The sequence below is a fragment of the Podarcis raffonei genome, chromosome 9, assembly GCF_027172205.1.
Source record: "Podarcis raffonei isolate rPodRaf1 chromosome 9, rPodRaf1.pri, whole genome shotgun sequence".
NCBI classification, from domain to species: domain Eukaryota; kingdom Metazoa; phylum Chordata; class Lepidosauria; order Squamata; family Lacertidae; genus Podarcis; species Podarcis raffonei.
In genome coordinates this window covers 22,346,616-22,364,027 of record NC_070610.1, presented here as the reverse complement: position 1 = coordinate 22,364,027, position 17,412 = coordinate 22,346,616, and the positions used below count along the sequence as shown (strand labels likewise).

At 43.3% G+C, this 17,412-nt stretch overlaps 1 protein-coding gene across 10 annotated transcripts in view; it reads left to right on the top strand.

Moving 5' to 3' along the window:
* APBB2 (amyloid beta precursor protein binding family B member 2) overlaps positions 1-17,412 on the top strand; it is a 170,763-nt gene that overhangs the window by 117,507 nt on the left and 35,844 nt on the right. For all 10 annotated transcript variants that reach the window (XM_053403230.1, XM_053403229.1, XM_053403225.1 and 7 more), the window contains 2 exons: positions 5,951-6,097; positions 9,521-9,648. In XM_053403230.1, coding sequence (XP_053259205.1) covers positions 5,951-6,097; positions 9,521-9,648 — 275 coding nt within the window. The remainder of the gene's footprint in view (positions 1-5,950; positions 6,098-9,520; positions 9,649-17,412) is intronic.

Sequence of the window (17,412 nt, the reverse complement as noted above, 5' to 3'; positions counted from 1 at the left end):
ATTTTTAGAGGTTTCCCTTCCTTGCATTCCAGCCCCCCACCCCATGGCAGATATAGATATAGATATGATAGAGATAGAGATAGAGAGATATAAATATATTACAAAGCTATGCGACGTGGGCAGGCATCTATAGCAGAATTCCAGCTAAAATCACTCAAGGTCCCTGCAGGATTGCTGAATTCATAGTGCATGCTAGATACTGGCAACAGTATAGCTTGTTAGTCACAGGGGGGCAGCAGTAGTGAAGAATTAAGAATGTGCTCCTTATTTTACATGATTCACAACAGTCGTGCAAAATGGATAGATATTTATTATTCTGTAGAAGTCTGAGAACCAAATAGCTCAATCCTATGCTTCCCAAGGAAATTGGGGGGGGGGGGATTCCAGTATTTTAGAACTCTGTTTATTAATGTTATTTTTATTTATTTATTAACATTCAAATACCACCTTCTCGCCCAAGATGCTCAAGGTGGTGTGCATGGTTCTGCTCCCCATTTAGCCTCACAGTAACCTTGTGAGTAGGTTAGGCTGAGAGAGAGTAACTGGCCCAAGGTCGCCCAGTGAGCTTCATGACTGAACAGGGATTTGAACCCGTGTCTCCCAGGTCCTAGTCCAACACTCTTAACTGTTACGGCACACTGGCTTCTGAATGCATAGTTAGGGATGCTTCTGGTAATACTGACAATGCACAGAGTGTTTACATTTTAAAATACATTACAGTGGTGCCTCGCAAGACGAAATTAATTCGTTCCGCAAGTTTTTTCTTCTTGCGAGTTTTTCGTCTTGCGAAGCATGGTTTCCCATAGGAATGCATTGAAAATCAATCAATGCGTTCCTAGGGAAACCGCCTTCAGACCAGGTCCGGGGACAGTCTGTCCCCCGACCTCTTCTGAAGGCTGGGGGGGCGCAAGGACTTCTCCGCTGTCCCGGGGCGATCTGAAAATGCTGGCGGGCGGCAGCGAACGCTTCGCTGCCACCCGCCAGCATTTTCAGATCGCCCCGGGACAGCGGAGAAGTCTCCGCTGTCCCGGGAAGGCAGGCGGGGGGAGCAAAGACTTTTGCCCCCCGCCGGCCTTCAGAAGAGGTCCAGGACCTCTTCTGAAGGCCGGCGGTGGGCCAAAGTCTTTGCTCCCCCCCGCCTGCCTTCAAAAGCCGTCGGGATAGCGGAGAAACGCGCTGTGCTTCTCCGCTATCCCGGGAAGGCAGGCGGGGGGGGAGCAAAGACTTTGGCCCCCCGCCAGCCTTCAGAAGAGGTCCAGGACCTCTTCTGAAGGCCGGCGGAGATTTCCCTATGGGTTTTCTTCTTGCGAAGCAAGCCCATAGGGAAATTCGTTTTGCGAAGCACCTCCAAAACGGAAAACTCTTTCGTCTTGCGAGTTTTTCGTTTTGCGAGGCGTTCGTCTTGCGAGGCACCACTGTATTTTTGTGGATCTTGCTGGTACAGTGGTACCTCAGGTTAAGTATTTAATTCATTCCGGAGGTCCGTTCTTAACCTGAAACTGTTCTTAACCTGAAGCACCACTTTAGCTAATGGGGCCTCCTGCTGCTGCCGCGCCGCCGGAGCACGATTTCTGTTCTCATCCTGAAGCAAAGTTCTTAACCCGAGGTAATATTTCTGGGTTAGTGGAATCTGTAACCTGAAGCGTATGTAACCTGAAGCGTAGGTAACCCGAGGTACCACTGTATACTGGAACCAGTCAATATGTTGGAAAATCTACACATCTAAATAAAATTGACCTCTTCAGGGCGTAATTCACATCTTCACCCGGCTGTGTGGAAGCAGCTGCCACCGGCAGTGACAGTGTAGGCATCTCACTGGGCAAATCCGCAGTCATGCCTTGTTGCTAACATATCACAGCAGTGAAACACCACTAAGATTCCTACAACCAACACACCTTCCTGTCAGGAGCTGGGGGGCGGGATGGCAGACCCTTCCCTCCACGAATAAAGACAAGGTAGCTGCATTGCCAGTCTTTCCTCCAGAGCACAGTAACCAAAATTAATACCAACGATTCATGAAAATAATGGTTCCGAAAAAGTAAAAAACAAAACCGACTACCCTTCAGAATGCTGCAAATATTTGTCGTGACAACCGATGACATTCTCTGTGCTGATTCTCAGCTTCCCACCATTATCTGATTGACCCATATGCTTGCAAGGAAATCATAGGCGGTGCTGTCAGGCAACTTTAGCACATACAAAATTATTTCCATATTCTGTCTATGCTTCTTATTCCAGCGCACCATTAGCAGATGGGATTGCAGGAGGAGCCTAAAGGAACAAGCTTTCTGCATTATTCCTAATGGCTTCTGCATGTCAGATGATCTGCTCATTGTCCTCCAAATATTTATTTTTATTACTCCGCCACTGAGCCAGCTTTCTATTGCAGCGAGAGTATCTGAACATTACAGTTTACACTGGTATGGGCACCTTTGCCCTCTTCTCCTCACACCAAAAAGCCAGACAAACGAAACATATTGTAAGCAATAATGTGTATACTATCGTTTAAAGCCGTGGTTCCCAACGTGGGGCACACACCCCACGGGGAGGAAATTTGATTTTTAAGGGGGGAAATTCGAGAATGCGTTATTAACAGTGAATGGCATTTTAGGCTTCCTCCACGTGAATAGGAGTTCACTTTTTGAATAATAAGAATTATATGTCACAGGGTGGGGGCATCAGAATTTTAGAGATGCTTAGGTGGGGCGTGGCCAAAAAAAGGTTGGGAACCACTGGTTGAAAGCTTCCAAAAGACAACTTCAATCCAGTTGAATGCTGCCTAATGGAAGCAGCTACTCTCTTCCCAACTTGATGGGTTTTTAAAATTTATTTGAGAGCTGAAGGTAAGGAAGGAGTTATAACCATCTGTCAGTGTGGTGTAGTGGTTAAGAGCTGTAGATTTGTAATCTGGGGAACCGGGTTCGCGTCTCCGCTCCTCCACATGCAGCTGCTGGGTGACCTTGGGCCAGTCACACTTCTCTGAAGTCTCTCAGCCCCACTCACCTCACAGAGTGTTTGTTGTGGGGGAGGAAGGGAAAGGAGAATGTTAGCCGCTTTGAGACTCCTGAAGGGGAGTGAAAGGCGGGATATCAAATCCAAACTCCTCCTCCTCGAGAGACAATGGAGTGCACCACCAGGAGTGAAGTTAAATCACTGGAGAATCACGGCGCCTGCTGTGGCTGCAGAGACCGGTAACTTGTAACCAGTCTCCTGTGTTGTTTTTGCTGCGTTAGCACCACCGAAGTGAACTCCCTGGGGCGCAAGCCTAGGCAGTGGGCATGGAAGTCCTGGGCTGCCCAGGTGACAAGACTCTGCTCTTAGCGTCGCTGGTGTGGTCCAAAGGAAAGCAGAGCAATATGTTTGACACCAGTTTATCTGTGGAGTTGCCGAAAGGAGGTGTACAAGGCCTTAGGGACGCCACTTCAGATTTGTGTAGGGTTTACTCCTTAGCCTCTTCCTCTCCCAAAGATGTCCCACAAGGCAGCAGAGGTTTAGAATCAGAGTTTTCCTTCTCCTACATGGGCTACTTTCCCAGGTTGACAATCCCCATTTGCCCCTAGGCAGTAGGGGCAAGAAAATAAGAGTGGGTTGAAAGGGTTTTGATTTATTCGAAATACTTCTTTAAATTACAGTGGTGCCTCGCAAGACAAAATTAATTCGTTCCGCGAGTCTTTTCGTCTTGCGATGTTTTTCGTCTTGCGAAGCATGGTCCGTCGCAACTGCACCTCTTCAAGCGGCTTTAAGAAAAAAGGAAACAAACTCGCAAGACGTTTTCGTCTTGCGAAGCAAGCCCATAGGGAAAATCGTCTTGCGAAGCAACTCAAAAAACGAAAAACCCTTTCGTCTTGCACGTTTTTCGTCTTGCGAGGCATTCGTCTTGCGAGGCACCACTGTATCCATATTTTCCTTTGTTCTCTCAGTCTATGCTCCACCACTACATGTATAATTTATTGGAATTTTACAGTTTGAAGAAATAACCAGTATTGTCATAAACCACATATGATTTTTCTGTTTTTGCTGCAACAGACTATTAAGAGTTCTTAAAGACCAAGTGATTTATTTATTAGTCCACAAAAGCTTATGATGTAATCAATAAATTTGTTAGTTGCCTACCTGCCACAGGACTCTTTATAGTAAGCCATAGTTACTAATAATATACTCTAGCATTTTTCTCTCACTTGCCAAAGGAGCCATATGTCTTCAGTTTTCCCATGCTGCAGCGACTGCGTTAGTTCGGCTTCCTTCCGTTTTTATCATTTATAATCAACTGTCATGTGTTGTAAAAGATTGTGACAGGTGTCTCATATAAGTCCGGTTCTCTCAAACGCAATTTCATTTGCAATTTGTACTTCTTTGTCCGGCCGTCCTTGTAAAGTGTATTATAAAATGTTAAGTTTTCATATGGAAAGCAAGGTTTGCAGTCCTGTGGTCCCTAGCCATAGGATTATTTTAGATCACCCTCTCAGAGTTCTTTGGTAAAAGCAAAAGGTGGGTAGGGCAGAGGAGGAGAAGCATGGATTCAAAGTATTCTTAGCCTTAGGATAGAAAAACACCTCTTCTACTCTGCCAGGGTGAGCTTGGCAAGGCAGTGGAAAAGATGGTTTTGCCACCTTTGGGTCTCTCTCCCTGATTGTACTGCTCATGTGTTTCTTTAAAACACAGATGTGAGATCTCTCCCAATCAGTGTTAGGTACTGAGATATGAAAGCTAGGAGCTAAATATCACCTTAAACCTAGGTTATGGGCGCAACAACAGAATGGGCGTGTTTTTTATAACAAGAATACAAAGCTGAAAATGAATGAACTGCAGCTAAAATATTATGTTCATTTTTCACATGATCTAGTCCTCCCCCTGCCCACCACTCTAATATTCTTAAGAGAGTCTCTTCTCCATTCTCCAGAGAGTAGCTGAAAATGGGGAGGCAGAAAAAGGTCCTCCTTTCCTTCCACTCTGCAGTTTTAATCTGAAATCTTCGGTGCAGTACTGCGCCCAGAACTCAGAAACTGCTCACTCTAATGAAATTCCCTCTTGCAAAATATGCCTGGAACAATGAGAGTTCCGAACACTGCTCCCAATCCCAGAATGTCATTGCTATCTAAGGTGGGTAGGGCTTTTTGCTGTCCTGACACTGATTTCCCAGCAGTGTTAGAAACTCTGATATATAAGCTTGGCACCAAATGGCTCCTGAAACAAGGGTTACAGCCACCCAAACGGAATGCTTACCGTATTTTTCGCTCCATAAGACGCACTTTTTCCCTCCTAAAAAGTAAGGGAACATGTGTTCATCTTATGGAGCGAATGCAGGTGGGAGGCAGGTGGGGAAAGCCCGCAAGAGCCACACACACGCTCTGTGCAGCTCTTGTGGGCTTTTGCGGGAGGTGGGGGAATTCCCCCACCTTGTAGAAAAGCCCGCAGGAGCCGTGCACCCTTCTCCCTCCTGGGGAAAAGCCTGCAAGCACTGAGCAGAGCCTGGGATGCATACAGGCTCTGCTCAGCGCTCCCTTTAAAAATATTTTTTTTTCTTGCATTCCCCTTCTAAAAACTAGGTGTGTCTTATGGAGCGAAAAATACGGTAGTTGTCATTTTGGGGCCAAACAGCTTGAAAGTTATATTTTTTGTTCCAGTGGTTCAGCAATAAAACTGCTAGCACATTTGCAAAGCTAAGCAGAGTCCAGAATGGCTTCAAATTGATGATGGGCCGTGTGTTGAAATTCCTGCATTACAAGGGGGGGGGGGTTGGACTAGATGACCCTTCGGGTACCTTCCAATTCTGCAATTCTATGATTCTACTCTTAACTTGCCTTGTTGAGCAAAAGATGACAACAATATAAAGGCTTGACCGGCTGTCCTCAACATAAATGTGGGTTTGCATAAAATAAAATATGACACAATCGTGCGGAGGCCATTAAGACCTAAAAGGTTAACGCTCCTTTTCATTATTCCTTTACAGTGCTTTGCGGTTCGTTCTTTGGGATGGGTAGAAATGGCAGAGGAAGATTTGGCTCCTGGGAAAAGCAGCGTTGCTGTGAACAATTGCATCCGACAGCTCTCTTATTGTAAAAACGATATACGGGACACGGTTGGCATTTGGGGAGAGGTAAGAAATCTCTCTGTCTTATCGTACTTCCCAGTTCTCTAGTGGCACCTGCTTTTTCTTTTTTTAAATTGCATTCTTTTTTCTTTTTTTTTTAAAGGTCCCAACTGTGTCTTTTTATTTTTTTTATTTTTTATTTTTTAACATTAAACACAGGCATAAAATTCATAAACCATACTTTTAAATAACAAATTTCTCAGACCTCCTCATACTTCTCCTTCTTGTATCCCAATTAAGATTATTTGTTCAGCAAATCCTTCATTTAAAGCATTACAGCTTATAACATTACCTTATTTTTCAAACCCTTTCTTTTCCCCATCTATGTTCTTATATATTATTGCAGCTAGAAACCTCTCAATTTCAATCCAACACCATCTAACTTTCTTAAATTTTACAATGTTTCTGTAAATAGTCCTTAAATTTTTTCCAATCTTCTTCAGCCGACTCTTCTCCCTGGTCACGGATTCTGCTCGTCAATTCTGCCAGTCCCATACAGTCGATCATTTTCATCTGCCATTCTTCCAGAGTGGGTAGATCTTGCGTCTTCCAATACTTTGCAATGAGTATCCTTGCTGCTGTTGTAGCATACATAAAAAAAGTTCTGTCCTTCTTTGGCACCACTTGGCCGACCATGCCCAAGAGAAAGGCCTCTGGTTTCTTCAAGAAGGTATATTTAAATACCTTTTTCAATTCATTATATATCATTTCCCAGAAAGCCTTAATCTTTGGGCACGTCCACCAAAGGTGAAAGAATGTACCTTCAGTCTCTTTACATTTCCAACATTTATTATCGGGCAAATGATAGGTTTTTGCAAGCTTGACTGGGGTCATGTACCACCTGTATATCATTTTCATAATATTCTCTCTTAAGGCATTGCATGCCGTGAATTTAATCCTGGTGGTCCACAACTTTTCCCAGTCAGCAAACATAATATTATGTCCAACGTCTTGTGCCCATTTAATCATTACAGATTTAACCGTCTCATCCTGAGTATTCCATTTCAGCAGCAAGTTATACATTTTTGACAAGGTCTTAGTTTTGGATTCTAGCAATTCTGTTTCCAATTTTGATTTTTCCACCTGGAAACCAACTTTCTTGTCCAAATTATAAACCTCCATTATTTGGTAATAATGAAGCCAATCTCGCACTTTATCTTTCAATTTCTCAAAACTCTGCAATTTCAATCTGTCCCCTTTAAATTGCATTCTTTACTATTTTATTCACATAATATACAACATAATATACAAAATAATTCACGTAATATACAACAAACAACTCCAAAATAAACAGACAACTCCAAAATAAAATCATATGTAACAAAACCGTAAGTCTCATGTTTTCATTTACACTTATATCCTCTCCAATACCTTTACTTGATATTTCTTGCTGCTTTCCTTATAAAATCTTTATGAAAATTTTAATCTCTTGAATCCTATACCAATCTTTAACAGTTTCAATTAATCCCTTCACCTCCCTTCCCCACAGCCCAATACTTCCCTCCACCCGTGTGCAATCTTCTTTACCTACTATTATTTTTGTTATTGTTGCGTTATTCACTTTATTTGTTATTCCATCCTTAATATATTATTATCTTATCTCTTTGTGCCTTTTAAACTTTTGCATATTGATTTTTAAGCTCCAGCAGCGACTTTTTTCATGTATTCCTTAACGCATTCCCACTCTTTATTAATTTTTTGATTAGAGTAGCCTCTAATTGATTCTGTTAATTTTGCCATCTCTGCGAAGTCAAGAAATTTGATTCTCCATTCTAATAATTCTGGTATTTTATCAGTGGCACCTCCTTTTTCCTGCACTTTCATATTTCAGCAAAAGCAGCCACTGTCGAGAAAGAACAAGGAAGTAAAACAGCTAGTTTGGAGCAATGGCCTTGTTTGCTCTGACAAGGAAAAAGAAGGTGCATCTGAGTCAGCAGTGGCTCTTTCCTTTCCCAAAGTGCAGGACAAGTTACCGTACTTTTCTCTCTATAACACGCAGATTCTTTCTCCTAAAAAGTAAGGGGAAATGTCTGTGCGTGTTATTGAGCGAATGTGGGGTCCCTGGAGCTGACCCTCTGAAGTGCAGAGGAAAAATCAGGCAAAAATCCAATCGCGCGCGTAAGGGAGGAGGGAGCTCCGTGAGAGAGGAAGCTGTTGCTTTCCTGCATTCTGCCTCAGGGTCTTACTGCCCACCCGCTTCTGTTTCAGTTGCTGTTTGCTCAAACGGAACAAAGAGCAGGCAAATCCCCTCCCCTCCAGGCAACCCCTTCCCTCCAGGCAAGCAGAGGGGAAAGGAAAGGATCTCCGTCCTCGGTGCTGCTGCGTCCAGGGAAGCATTTTAGGGAATACATGCAGGTGGAAGAGAGAGAGGGCTGGCTTGGGTGTGGGTGTGTGTGGGGGGGACTTTTGCCTTCCTTTCCTCCCTCCCGTTAAATCCCTCCCCTGCATTCTTAGCCAGCTGCTTTTCCACACACCCCTCTCATGCTCCTTGTCCCTTCTGTGTTTTTCCTTCCCTCCCCACCTAAAACGTGGTTACAAAGCATGGGTCCACATGGATCCTCAGGATCTTTGCATTGGGTCACCCCAAATTCACCATCAGATCACATAGCATGTCCATGGCTACAGCCTGCACCAAAAAAATCATGCACCCACTGTTGCCTGGGGCTGCAATGGTGCAAAAACGTGGTTACAAAGCACAGATCCCAGGGGTTCTCAGGATTTTTGCATTGGGCTACCCCAAACTCACCATCAAATCACATGTCTGTGGCCACAGCATGAGGCACAAAAATGATACATCCACTGTTTCATTCAGAATTTCCCCCCCTTGTTTTCCTCCTCTAAAAACGATGTGCGTGTTATGGTCAGGTGCATGTTATAGAGCGAAAAATACGGTAAGTGCTAGGAAGGGGCTCTTGGGTCGTGTCCCCCTGTAATAGAGGCCAGTATGGTTACAAGGGGGCTCAGTACCTGTGGTCTCTTGAGTTGAAAAGGTAATATGGGTGCTTCCCTTTTATAAAAACATAAGAATTACAAGCATCCCATGTAGTCCAAGGGTGTAAGTTCACCCTTGTTGCTCATTTCAAGCATGTTATCCAGAGATAACGTAGGCTCCATAGCTCCTGCTGTCCCCCCCCCCCCATGATTTTGCCTAACTCTTTAAAGCCACCTGCATTAGCAGCCATGGTCATAATTTATAAATAATGACCGCATTGCATGAGATGGTGCTTCCTTTAACCCTCCATTCTCATATTATATGGAAGGGTGGAAGAGACTTAAGTGGGTGGAGGAAGGCTTAAGCATCCCGCAAATACCTTTCTTAGTAGCATCTTGCGTGGTGAGGCAAAGCCACCTGAATTAGCATTACATAGGGGCAAACGCTTCTTTGAGTGAGTAAGAGATTATAGCTGTTTTTGCTCTTCTCTTGATCAGGGAAAGGACATGTATCTTATCCTGGAGAACGACATGCTAAATTTGGTTGACCCCATGGATCGCAGTATTCTTCATTCACAGCCCATCGTAAGCATCCGAGTCTGGGGTGTAGGCCGCGACAATGGCCGGTGAGTTTGGAATACATTTATTCTATGATGTTAAAATCCGCTTCTGTAGAATGCTTGCGTTCTAGATGAAACACAGCATCCTAGTAATAAATGTTGTCTTTTATCGCTTCTATCATATAGTTGTTCACAACAAGATGTTTTTCTTTTTGTTTTTTAACATCTTTATTGAAAGTTCAAAAAGTACATAATTATATGTGCACTAAACATGGTGAGACGTAAATAAAAGAGAGAAAAAGAAAAAAACAGGACCCGTGTAGAAGGGAAAATAAAGAGGGGAGGGGTGGAAACCCAAAACTGTATACTTTACAAGGTTGTTATTGTACTTTACCACATCTTAACCAATTACAGTATTTGTAAGAATGGATTCCAAATATTATTGAATTTGTTCATGGCAAGTTTGCATTTATATGCAGGTTGTTCATATGTTGCGAGTTCGCATAAGGCTTCAATCCGATCGTAGAAAGGAGCCGCATTTTTATTTTTCCAATTCATCAGTATCAGTCTTTTTGCTGTGGTAAGGCACGGAGAGTCCACTCGTATTGCCCTTTTGTAAGGTTCCATGTGCCGGGTATAATTCAAGAGGATATTTTGCTCTGTAAATGTAAGGTTGTTCCATAGAGTTCTGTTGATAGTTTCCATTACCTTCTGCCAAAAATCTCTCAATAAAGGACAATGGAAAAAACGATGTTTTAGAAAAGCATTATCCCTAGCAATGGGTCTCCAGGGTTTCAAATGGAGGACATTCCCATTGCTACTTGCTCGTGCCAGGGATGGAACCTGGGACCTTCTGCATGCTAAGCCTATGCACTACCACTGAGCTACAGGCCTTATATTAGACTGAGGGATGTGGGTGGCACTGTGGTCTAAACCGCTGAGCCTCTTGGGCTTGCCGATCAGAAGGTGGACAGTTCGAATCCCCACCACGGGGTGAGCTCCCGTTGCTCTGTCCCAGCTCCTGTCAACCTAGCAGTTCAAAAGCACACCAGTGCAAGTAGATAAATAGGTATGGAAGGTAAACAGTGTTTCCGCGTGCTCTCCGTCACGGTGTTCCAGTCACGGTGTTCCGGTGTGCCAGAAGCTGTCTGTGGACAAACACCGGTTCCCTCAGCCTGAAAATGAGATGAGCGCCACAAGTTACAGGGAACCAGGTAGAGTGCCTTCTCGGTAGTTTCACCCACCCTGTGGAACGCCCTTCCACCAGATGTCAAAGAGAACAACAGACTTTTAGAAGACATCTGAAGGCAGCCCTGTTTAGGGAAGCTTTTAGTGTTTAATAGGTTATTGTATTTTAGTGTTTTGTTGGAAGCCGCCCAGAGTGGCTGGGAAAACCCAGCCAGATGGGCGAGGTATAAATAATAAATTATTATTATTATTATTATTATTATTATTATTATTATTATTATTACCACCCCATGGTCGCCTTCGACTGGACTTAACCGTCCATTGGTTCTTTACCTTTTACCTATACAATGGTACCTCGGGTTACAGATGCTTCAGGTTACAAATGCTAACCCAGAAATAGTACCTCGAGTTAAGAACTTTACCTCAGGATGAGAACAGAAATCGCAGCGGGAGGGCCCATTAGCTAAAGTGGTACCTCAGGTTAAGAACAGTTTCAGGTTAAGAACGGACCTCCAGAACGAATTAAGTTCTTAACCCGAGGTACCACTGTATCAGACAGATGCTCTCCCTGTAAAATATTTAGAGTAGTGCAAATGACCCCTACTTTTTGTTGCTGTTAAGTCTTGTTGAATTATTTCGGCTTTCATTTGAAATGTCTCCTGCTTTTTGCCTGAAGACAAGCCTCCAGATTCACCAGAGTTTACTAAGGAGAGTTGCTTGAATAGGCCTGCAAGCATAGCCTGGAGCCGTGACTGATTCCTTAAAGTCTCTGGCCTGAAACTTAAAGACAGGTGTCCAACAAATAGAGGAAAGAAAGTGGTGGGAACTTCTGGTGCTTGCTTGTTGCCTCGGGGTATTAGTATAAGGAGAAAAGAGTTGAGTTTGAGAGAGTGGCTCAACATGCATGGATATGCTGTATATAGGAAGAGGCAGAGGGAGACTGGGAAGGCTAAATTTGTTGTTGTTGTTTAGTCGTTTAGTTGTGTCTGACTCTTCGTGACCCCACGGACCAGAGCACGCCAGGCATTCCTGTCTTCCGCTGCCTCCCGCAGTTCGGTCAAACTCTTGCTGGTAGCTTCGACAACACTATCCAACCATCTCGTCCTCTGTCGTCCCCTTCTCCTTGTGCCCTCCATCTTTCCCAACATCAGGGTCTTTTCCAGGGAGTCTTCTCTTCTCATGAGGTGGACAAAGTATTGGAGCCTCAGCTTCAGGATCTGTCCTTCCAGTGAGCACTCAGGGCTGATTTCCTTAAGAATGGATACGTTTGATCTTCTTGCAGTCCATGGGACTCTCAAGAGTCTCCTCCAGCACCATAATCCAAAAGCATCAATTCTTTGGCGATCGGCCTTCTTTATGGTCCAGCTCTCACTTCCATGCATCACTACTGGGAAAACCATGGCTTTAACTATATGGACCTTTGTTGGCAAGGTGATGTCTCTGCTTTTTAAGATGCTGTCTAGGTTTGTCATTGCTTTTCTCCCAAGAAGCAGGCGTCTTTTAATTTCGTGGCTGCTGTCACCATCTAGGCTAAATTTAGAATTAAGCAATTAGAACAAGTCTTTCCGTTATATTTTGTGGACTCCCGCACATGACTCTTTCTAGCAAGTTAGGTATTTGGTGATCAGGGACAGAAGCATGACAAACAGCAAGGCCCCCGGGTATGGGAACCAGAGCCTCTGCCATGAGCAGCTGCAACATGGCAGAACAAGGGAGACAAATTGCATCAGCAAAATGCTCTGTGGGGGGAATGATGCGCTTACCGTAGTCTTTCTCCTGCCTACTGCTTTGAACAGCAAAGAGTCGCTTTTGAACATCTCACGTGTCCCTTGCTAGCGAAAGGGTTCTCTCCTGTTCATTGTCAGGTAGACAATAATTATGATGACTAATGCAGCAGCTCCTACCTCTTGAATATCAAGTTATTTGAAAGTCATTGCTATCTTGAGGTCCTTGGATTTTTTGATTTTTATTTTTTTATCAGACTTCCTTGTAGTAATTTATTTGGTTGGATTTCTCTTTAGAAGATGAAAAGCCTTTTAATGGTACCTGACCAGATGATTTTCTAAGCCTTGTGCTAATGAAAGATTGATGAAAAACAGAGATCTACTGATGGGAGTTTAATCTAAGGGTATGTCTGCTAGTGCACGAGGCAGAAAAGCCTTCTGGGAGATTAATAATTCTCTAGGCACACACTAAGCTGTTATCTTGGACTCCAGCATTAACTTCTTTTTACCACAGTAGCTTGGTAAGAAAATGCTTCATGATTTACTCCAGTCTTTCCCAACCGGGGCCCCCCAGGATATTTCAAGGAGGCCACAAGTAAAAATTACATAAATGGGGGGGGGGACACAGCACGAGACATGGGGACCCCAGAGGGAAGTGAGAAGAAAAGGGGGGAAATCATTTTTATTTTTTTAAAATCCTGATTGGCTGGCTATCTGTTTGGCCAATCACAAGCAGGTAAGGGAGCGGCCCTCTAGGAGGCGGGTTAGCTCTTCTTTTGGCTATGTGCATTTTCTTGGAGCAGGCCTGGTTTGTTTCCAGCGGAAGAAGGCGATCGCTGAGGCTCCCATTTTGACCACTGCTTGTAGCTGCCACCAGTGCTGGGACCGGTGGCAGCCTGGGCCTGACTCCCTAAGACACAGAGCGAAATCCACCCCAGAACCTAGCAGACCAGGATCGTCTGTTGCTGCTGATTTGTATCTAGTAAATAACTAAGTGTCTACTCAGAAGAAACCCACACTGTTCAGTGGGCCTTACTCCCAGGTAAAGGTGTGGAGGGCTATAGTGTTTTATCTAGGCAGCCAAGGCTCCTCCAGATGACACAATCTTTTTGCAACAGCTCAATGAGGACTATAGTGGTACCTCGGGTTAAGAAAGGTGAGGAAAGGCTTGGAGAGAATAGGTCATCCTAATTTGCACACCGCATTTTGTGGGAAGGGTCAGTGCTACATTTGCAGCCAACCTTAAAGAAGACCTTTGACAGAATTGTGCCCTAAGAGACAATCCAGGTTATGAGTTATATTTTGTCAGATCCGTTCTATCTGCAACTGCCACTGGTTAAGAAAAGGCTACTTGGTTGTGCATTTTCCTTCAGCTGAAATGACCCGTCGTCCATCCCAGTCATGAAGGAGCAGACTCTACTTGAAAGCGACAAAACGTTTATTCTCTTTCCCACTTAGGTTTGTATTTTTGTTGATTGTGTGGCACTCGTTCGCCATCCGCCGTGGTTGCTTTTTCTCCCCCAGCTTCTATGTGTGCAACAAAATATTTTGGAATATAAAATTGGCAGGTGGATATTAGCAAGGAAATGTGGCAGAGCTAAGATCTACTCACACACTGTTCCTTCATCTTTCTCCTCTGTGCTGTGAGCACAAGTGGAAAATTTGCATTCTCCAAAATAGATGTCATGTGCACATTAATCCATCCACCTCCCCCCACCCCACTCTATCTTTTGCTTCTCATCCACTTGAAAACTAGGTCATAGTCCACTATAGGCCTTGATGGTTTGCTTTATCCCACTGGGGCTTTCTGTTAAAAAAAAAGTGACAGTCCAGCCCTCACTTTGCCTTCCTGCTTGCCTCATGGGATTTGGCTTTTCCTTTAATGTAGAAGTTCTCTGGCTGCTGCTTCCCATAAACCTTCCTGTCAAGCTGACTCCTGGACAGTTTCTAAAAAGTTGTATTCCCAGAGGTTCATTGTGGACATCCTATTGTTCACTATGTATTCTCTTTTGTGTACCTGTAGGCGCCAACCCCATAGGGCTGTCTGAGACACAGGCGTTTGAATACTGGGAATAAATCTTACCTGGAAATGAACACAGAACTTGCTCGCATAAGAGGAAACTAGGGATGGACTGGAGTGCTAAATAGAGAGGACTTTTTTAAAAAAAACCTCCCTGATTGCAATTAGGATCACAGTATGGGAATAAAAATACTTGCCTTACAGGGTGGTTGCATGTATTTCAAGAAGCTCAGGCATATGAAGTGCTTCTAAACACTTAAAAAGCTTTACAGCAATGCTAAATATTATTGGAACGATTATGGCGTAGCAAAACAGTACTCAAGCCATTAAATATATTTAAGTGCCATCTATCTATCATCTATCTATCTATCTATCATCTATCTATCTATTTTCCCATGGTTCTTGCCACATGGTGCATAGAGCTGAAATACAGCTCTCCCTGGTTCCAATTTTATAGTTTTATTTTTTGCACTCCTAATTTGAAGTGATTTTGGTTATTCTTGATGTGTACCCTTCATTGTACACAGCTGGGGAGACATAGGGAATAAAAATATGGTTCCAGGAAGGAAGAAGAGGGTACAACATAAAAGAAATCCCACGAAAGTGGGTTTTCTATAATGCTAGAAAACCCAACAGAGGAAAGAAGCGACAGAAAAACAGCTAAGAAAAATAACTCGGCAGAATTAAAATAATAGGGAATGACAGGGAATAACTGTAAGAAACCAAAGCCTAGCACTAGGCTTCTGTTGAAGGAGAAAGCCAGGCAAGAAAATGCAACAAGGGAAAAACTGGGGAAATTAAACAAGCAAAACCAATGAGAAAATTAAGAATCATGCAACATTTTTCTTTCCTCAATATAAGATGCCTAGTGTTTTAAGTCCCAAATGTTAAAATGCCATTATATGCCCTTAGAGCCCATGATGTCAGTGGAAAGGGGATGTTCAGGGCTCTTTGGGGGACAGCTGTCCCATTTTATAGCATCCATGTTTAGCCAACAACAGCGCTCATAGGATTTTCTGTGGCTAGTACGCAGTATGTGGATTGGGCCCTCCACCTCACCTGCAGAAGAGGAGACAAATTTGTACGCACCAATTTGGTTTATTACACCATGATTGGTTAGAGTGAAGGTAAGCCTTGTGCCTGCCCATTTTTGCGTAGATTATTAAGCCAAAGTTTCCCATTAAATTTTGAACTGGGTCTCCATATTGAATGCCCACAGATAGTAAAGTATTATTGCATTCTGCAACATTGATATAAATAATTCAGAACATAGCATAATGATGGGTTGGATTTAGGGGGTGTTGGTTTTGTTGGCAGCTTTCCCCGTTTCTTTTTATGGAAAACTGAATTTGCAGGGTTCCCATATGTTAGTAAGCAACAGCCGAACGTGGCTGGGCCACGTCCCTCCTGCTGTAGTGTACCATCTGGCTGCCAAACAGTGGCAAAATGAGTTTTGGATGATATGACCACGTGAGTTGCATGCATCCATTTCAGAGGTGGCAAGGAGCAGCGATTGTCTGGCTGCCCGACTGAGGTAGGCAAGATTTTGGCCCTGCAGTTAAACTAGTATTGACAAGCATAATTTGCTGTACCTAAGTGGCTTCCTGCACCCAATGCATGAAGAGCAGATTAGCGTAAGTTTAATAACTAAATAATAATCAATAATTTCTGTCCAAAGCTTAGAATATATTGCTACTGTAACATTGCCATTCAACAAAACGACATAAATTAAGTTAGAAATTTATTTCAGTTCAATGGGCTACACTAATTGGCTAGCTTAGAGGCCCCTAGATAATTATTTAAACTGCTTGCCAGAATGCCCTGCGGTTTAGTGCAAATAGCACCTGTAACCTAATTTGCATTCGGAATATTTAACTTATTATCGAATAGCAATCAAGCAAGTCAGAACATTCATGAACTACAACCTGGGTTTTTATAGAGAATAATATAAACCTAGCACTTTGTAATTTGTTTATGACTCACTTGGTCGTCGTTCACATTAATATGCCTACGGATATCAAATATGCTGCATATGGCATTCCATTTGGAGTCTGTCCAACACTGGCTTGCATTTCCTACAGTCGTGTAATTTGAAGAGAAGCTAGTCTGCTTCTGCCATGATTCACATCATCACCAGTGCTGGCCCAAGACGTTTGCAGCCTGAAGCAGGTCCAAGTGTTGTTACCCCACTGCTAGGGCCAATACGTCAAGAAATTTTACAGTGCAGTGCCAATTCCTGCCTTTATCTGTCCCTTCCATAACAGTGGGATATATTTCTTTAAAAGACCACATGGCATGGCTAGCTCTGGCCTTCACTCTCTTTTCCTAGCTGTGGAATCTCTGTTATTTGAACTTACTATACCTGAAACATGCAGTTGCCTACAAATGCTTTCTGTTGTTTTTATAATCCAGTATTTGAGCTACAGCTATAAGAAGCCTAGGAAAAACTTTCATGAAATGTCATGTCCATGTCCATTCCTGCCTATGTAGCCATTTGTTATTATTATTATTTATTGATTTTATATACCGCCCTATACCCAGAGGCCTCAGAGCGGTTCTCAGAAAAAATCACAACATATATAAACAGATTAAAAACAACAAACCCGCCCCCCTCAGAAAAGAGCCACATTTTAAAAGGGTATAGGATTTATGGCACTTGAGAAAGCTGAGATAAAGGCAAAAATATACATTTCCACTTTTATGAGTGCTTCCTTGCTTATTCACCTACAGATAATTCTTATACACCACAGACGACTAGATGAGTGTGTTACTCTCAGGGGGGTGGGGTTCTCTCTCCAAAATTATGGTTATCCCAATTTTTAATGATTCCCCAGGCATGGTTAGTTTTACTGTGTCTTGCCATACATCTTCATAGTCACTTCTTAGATTCATGCGACT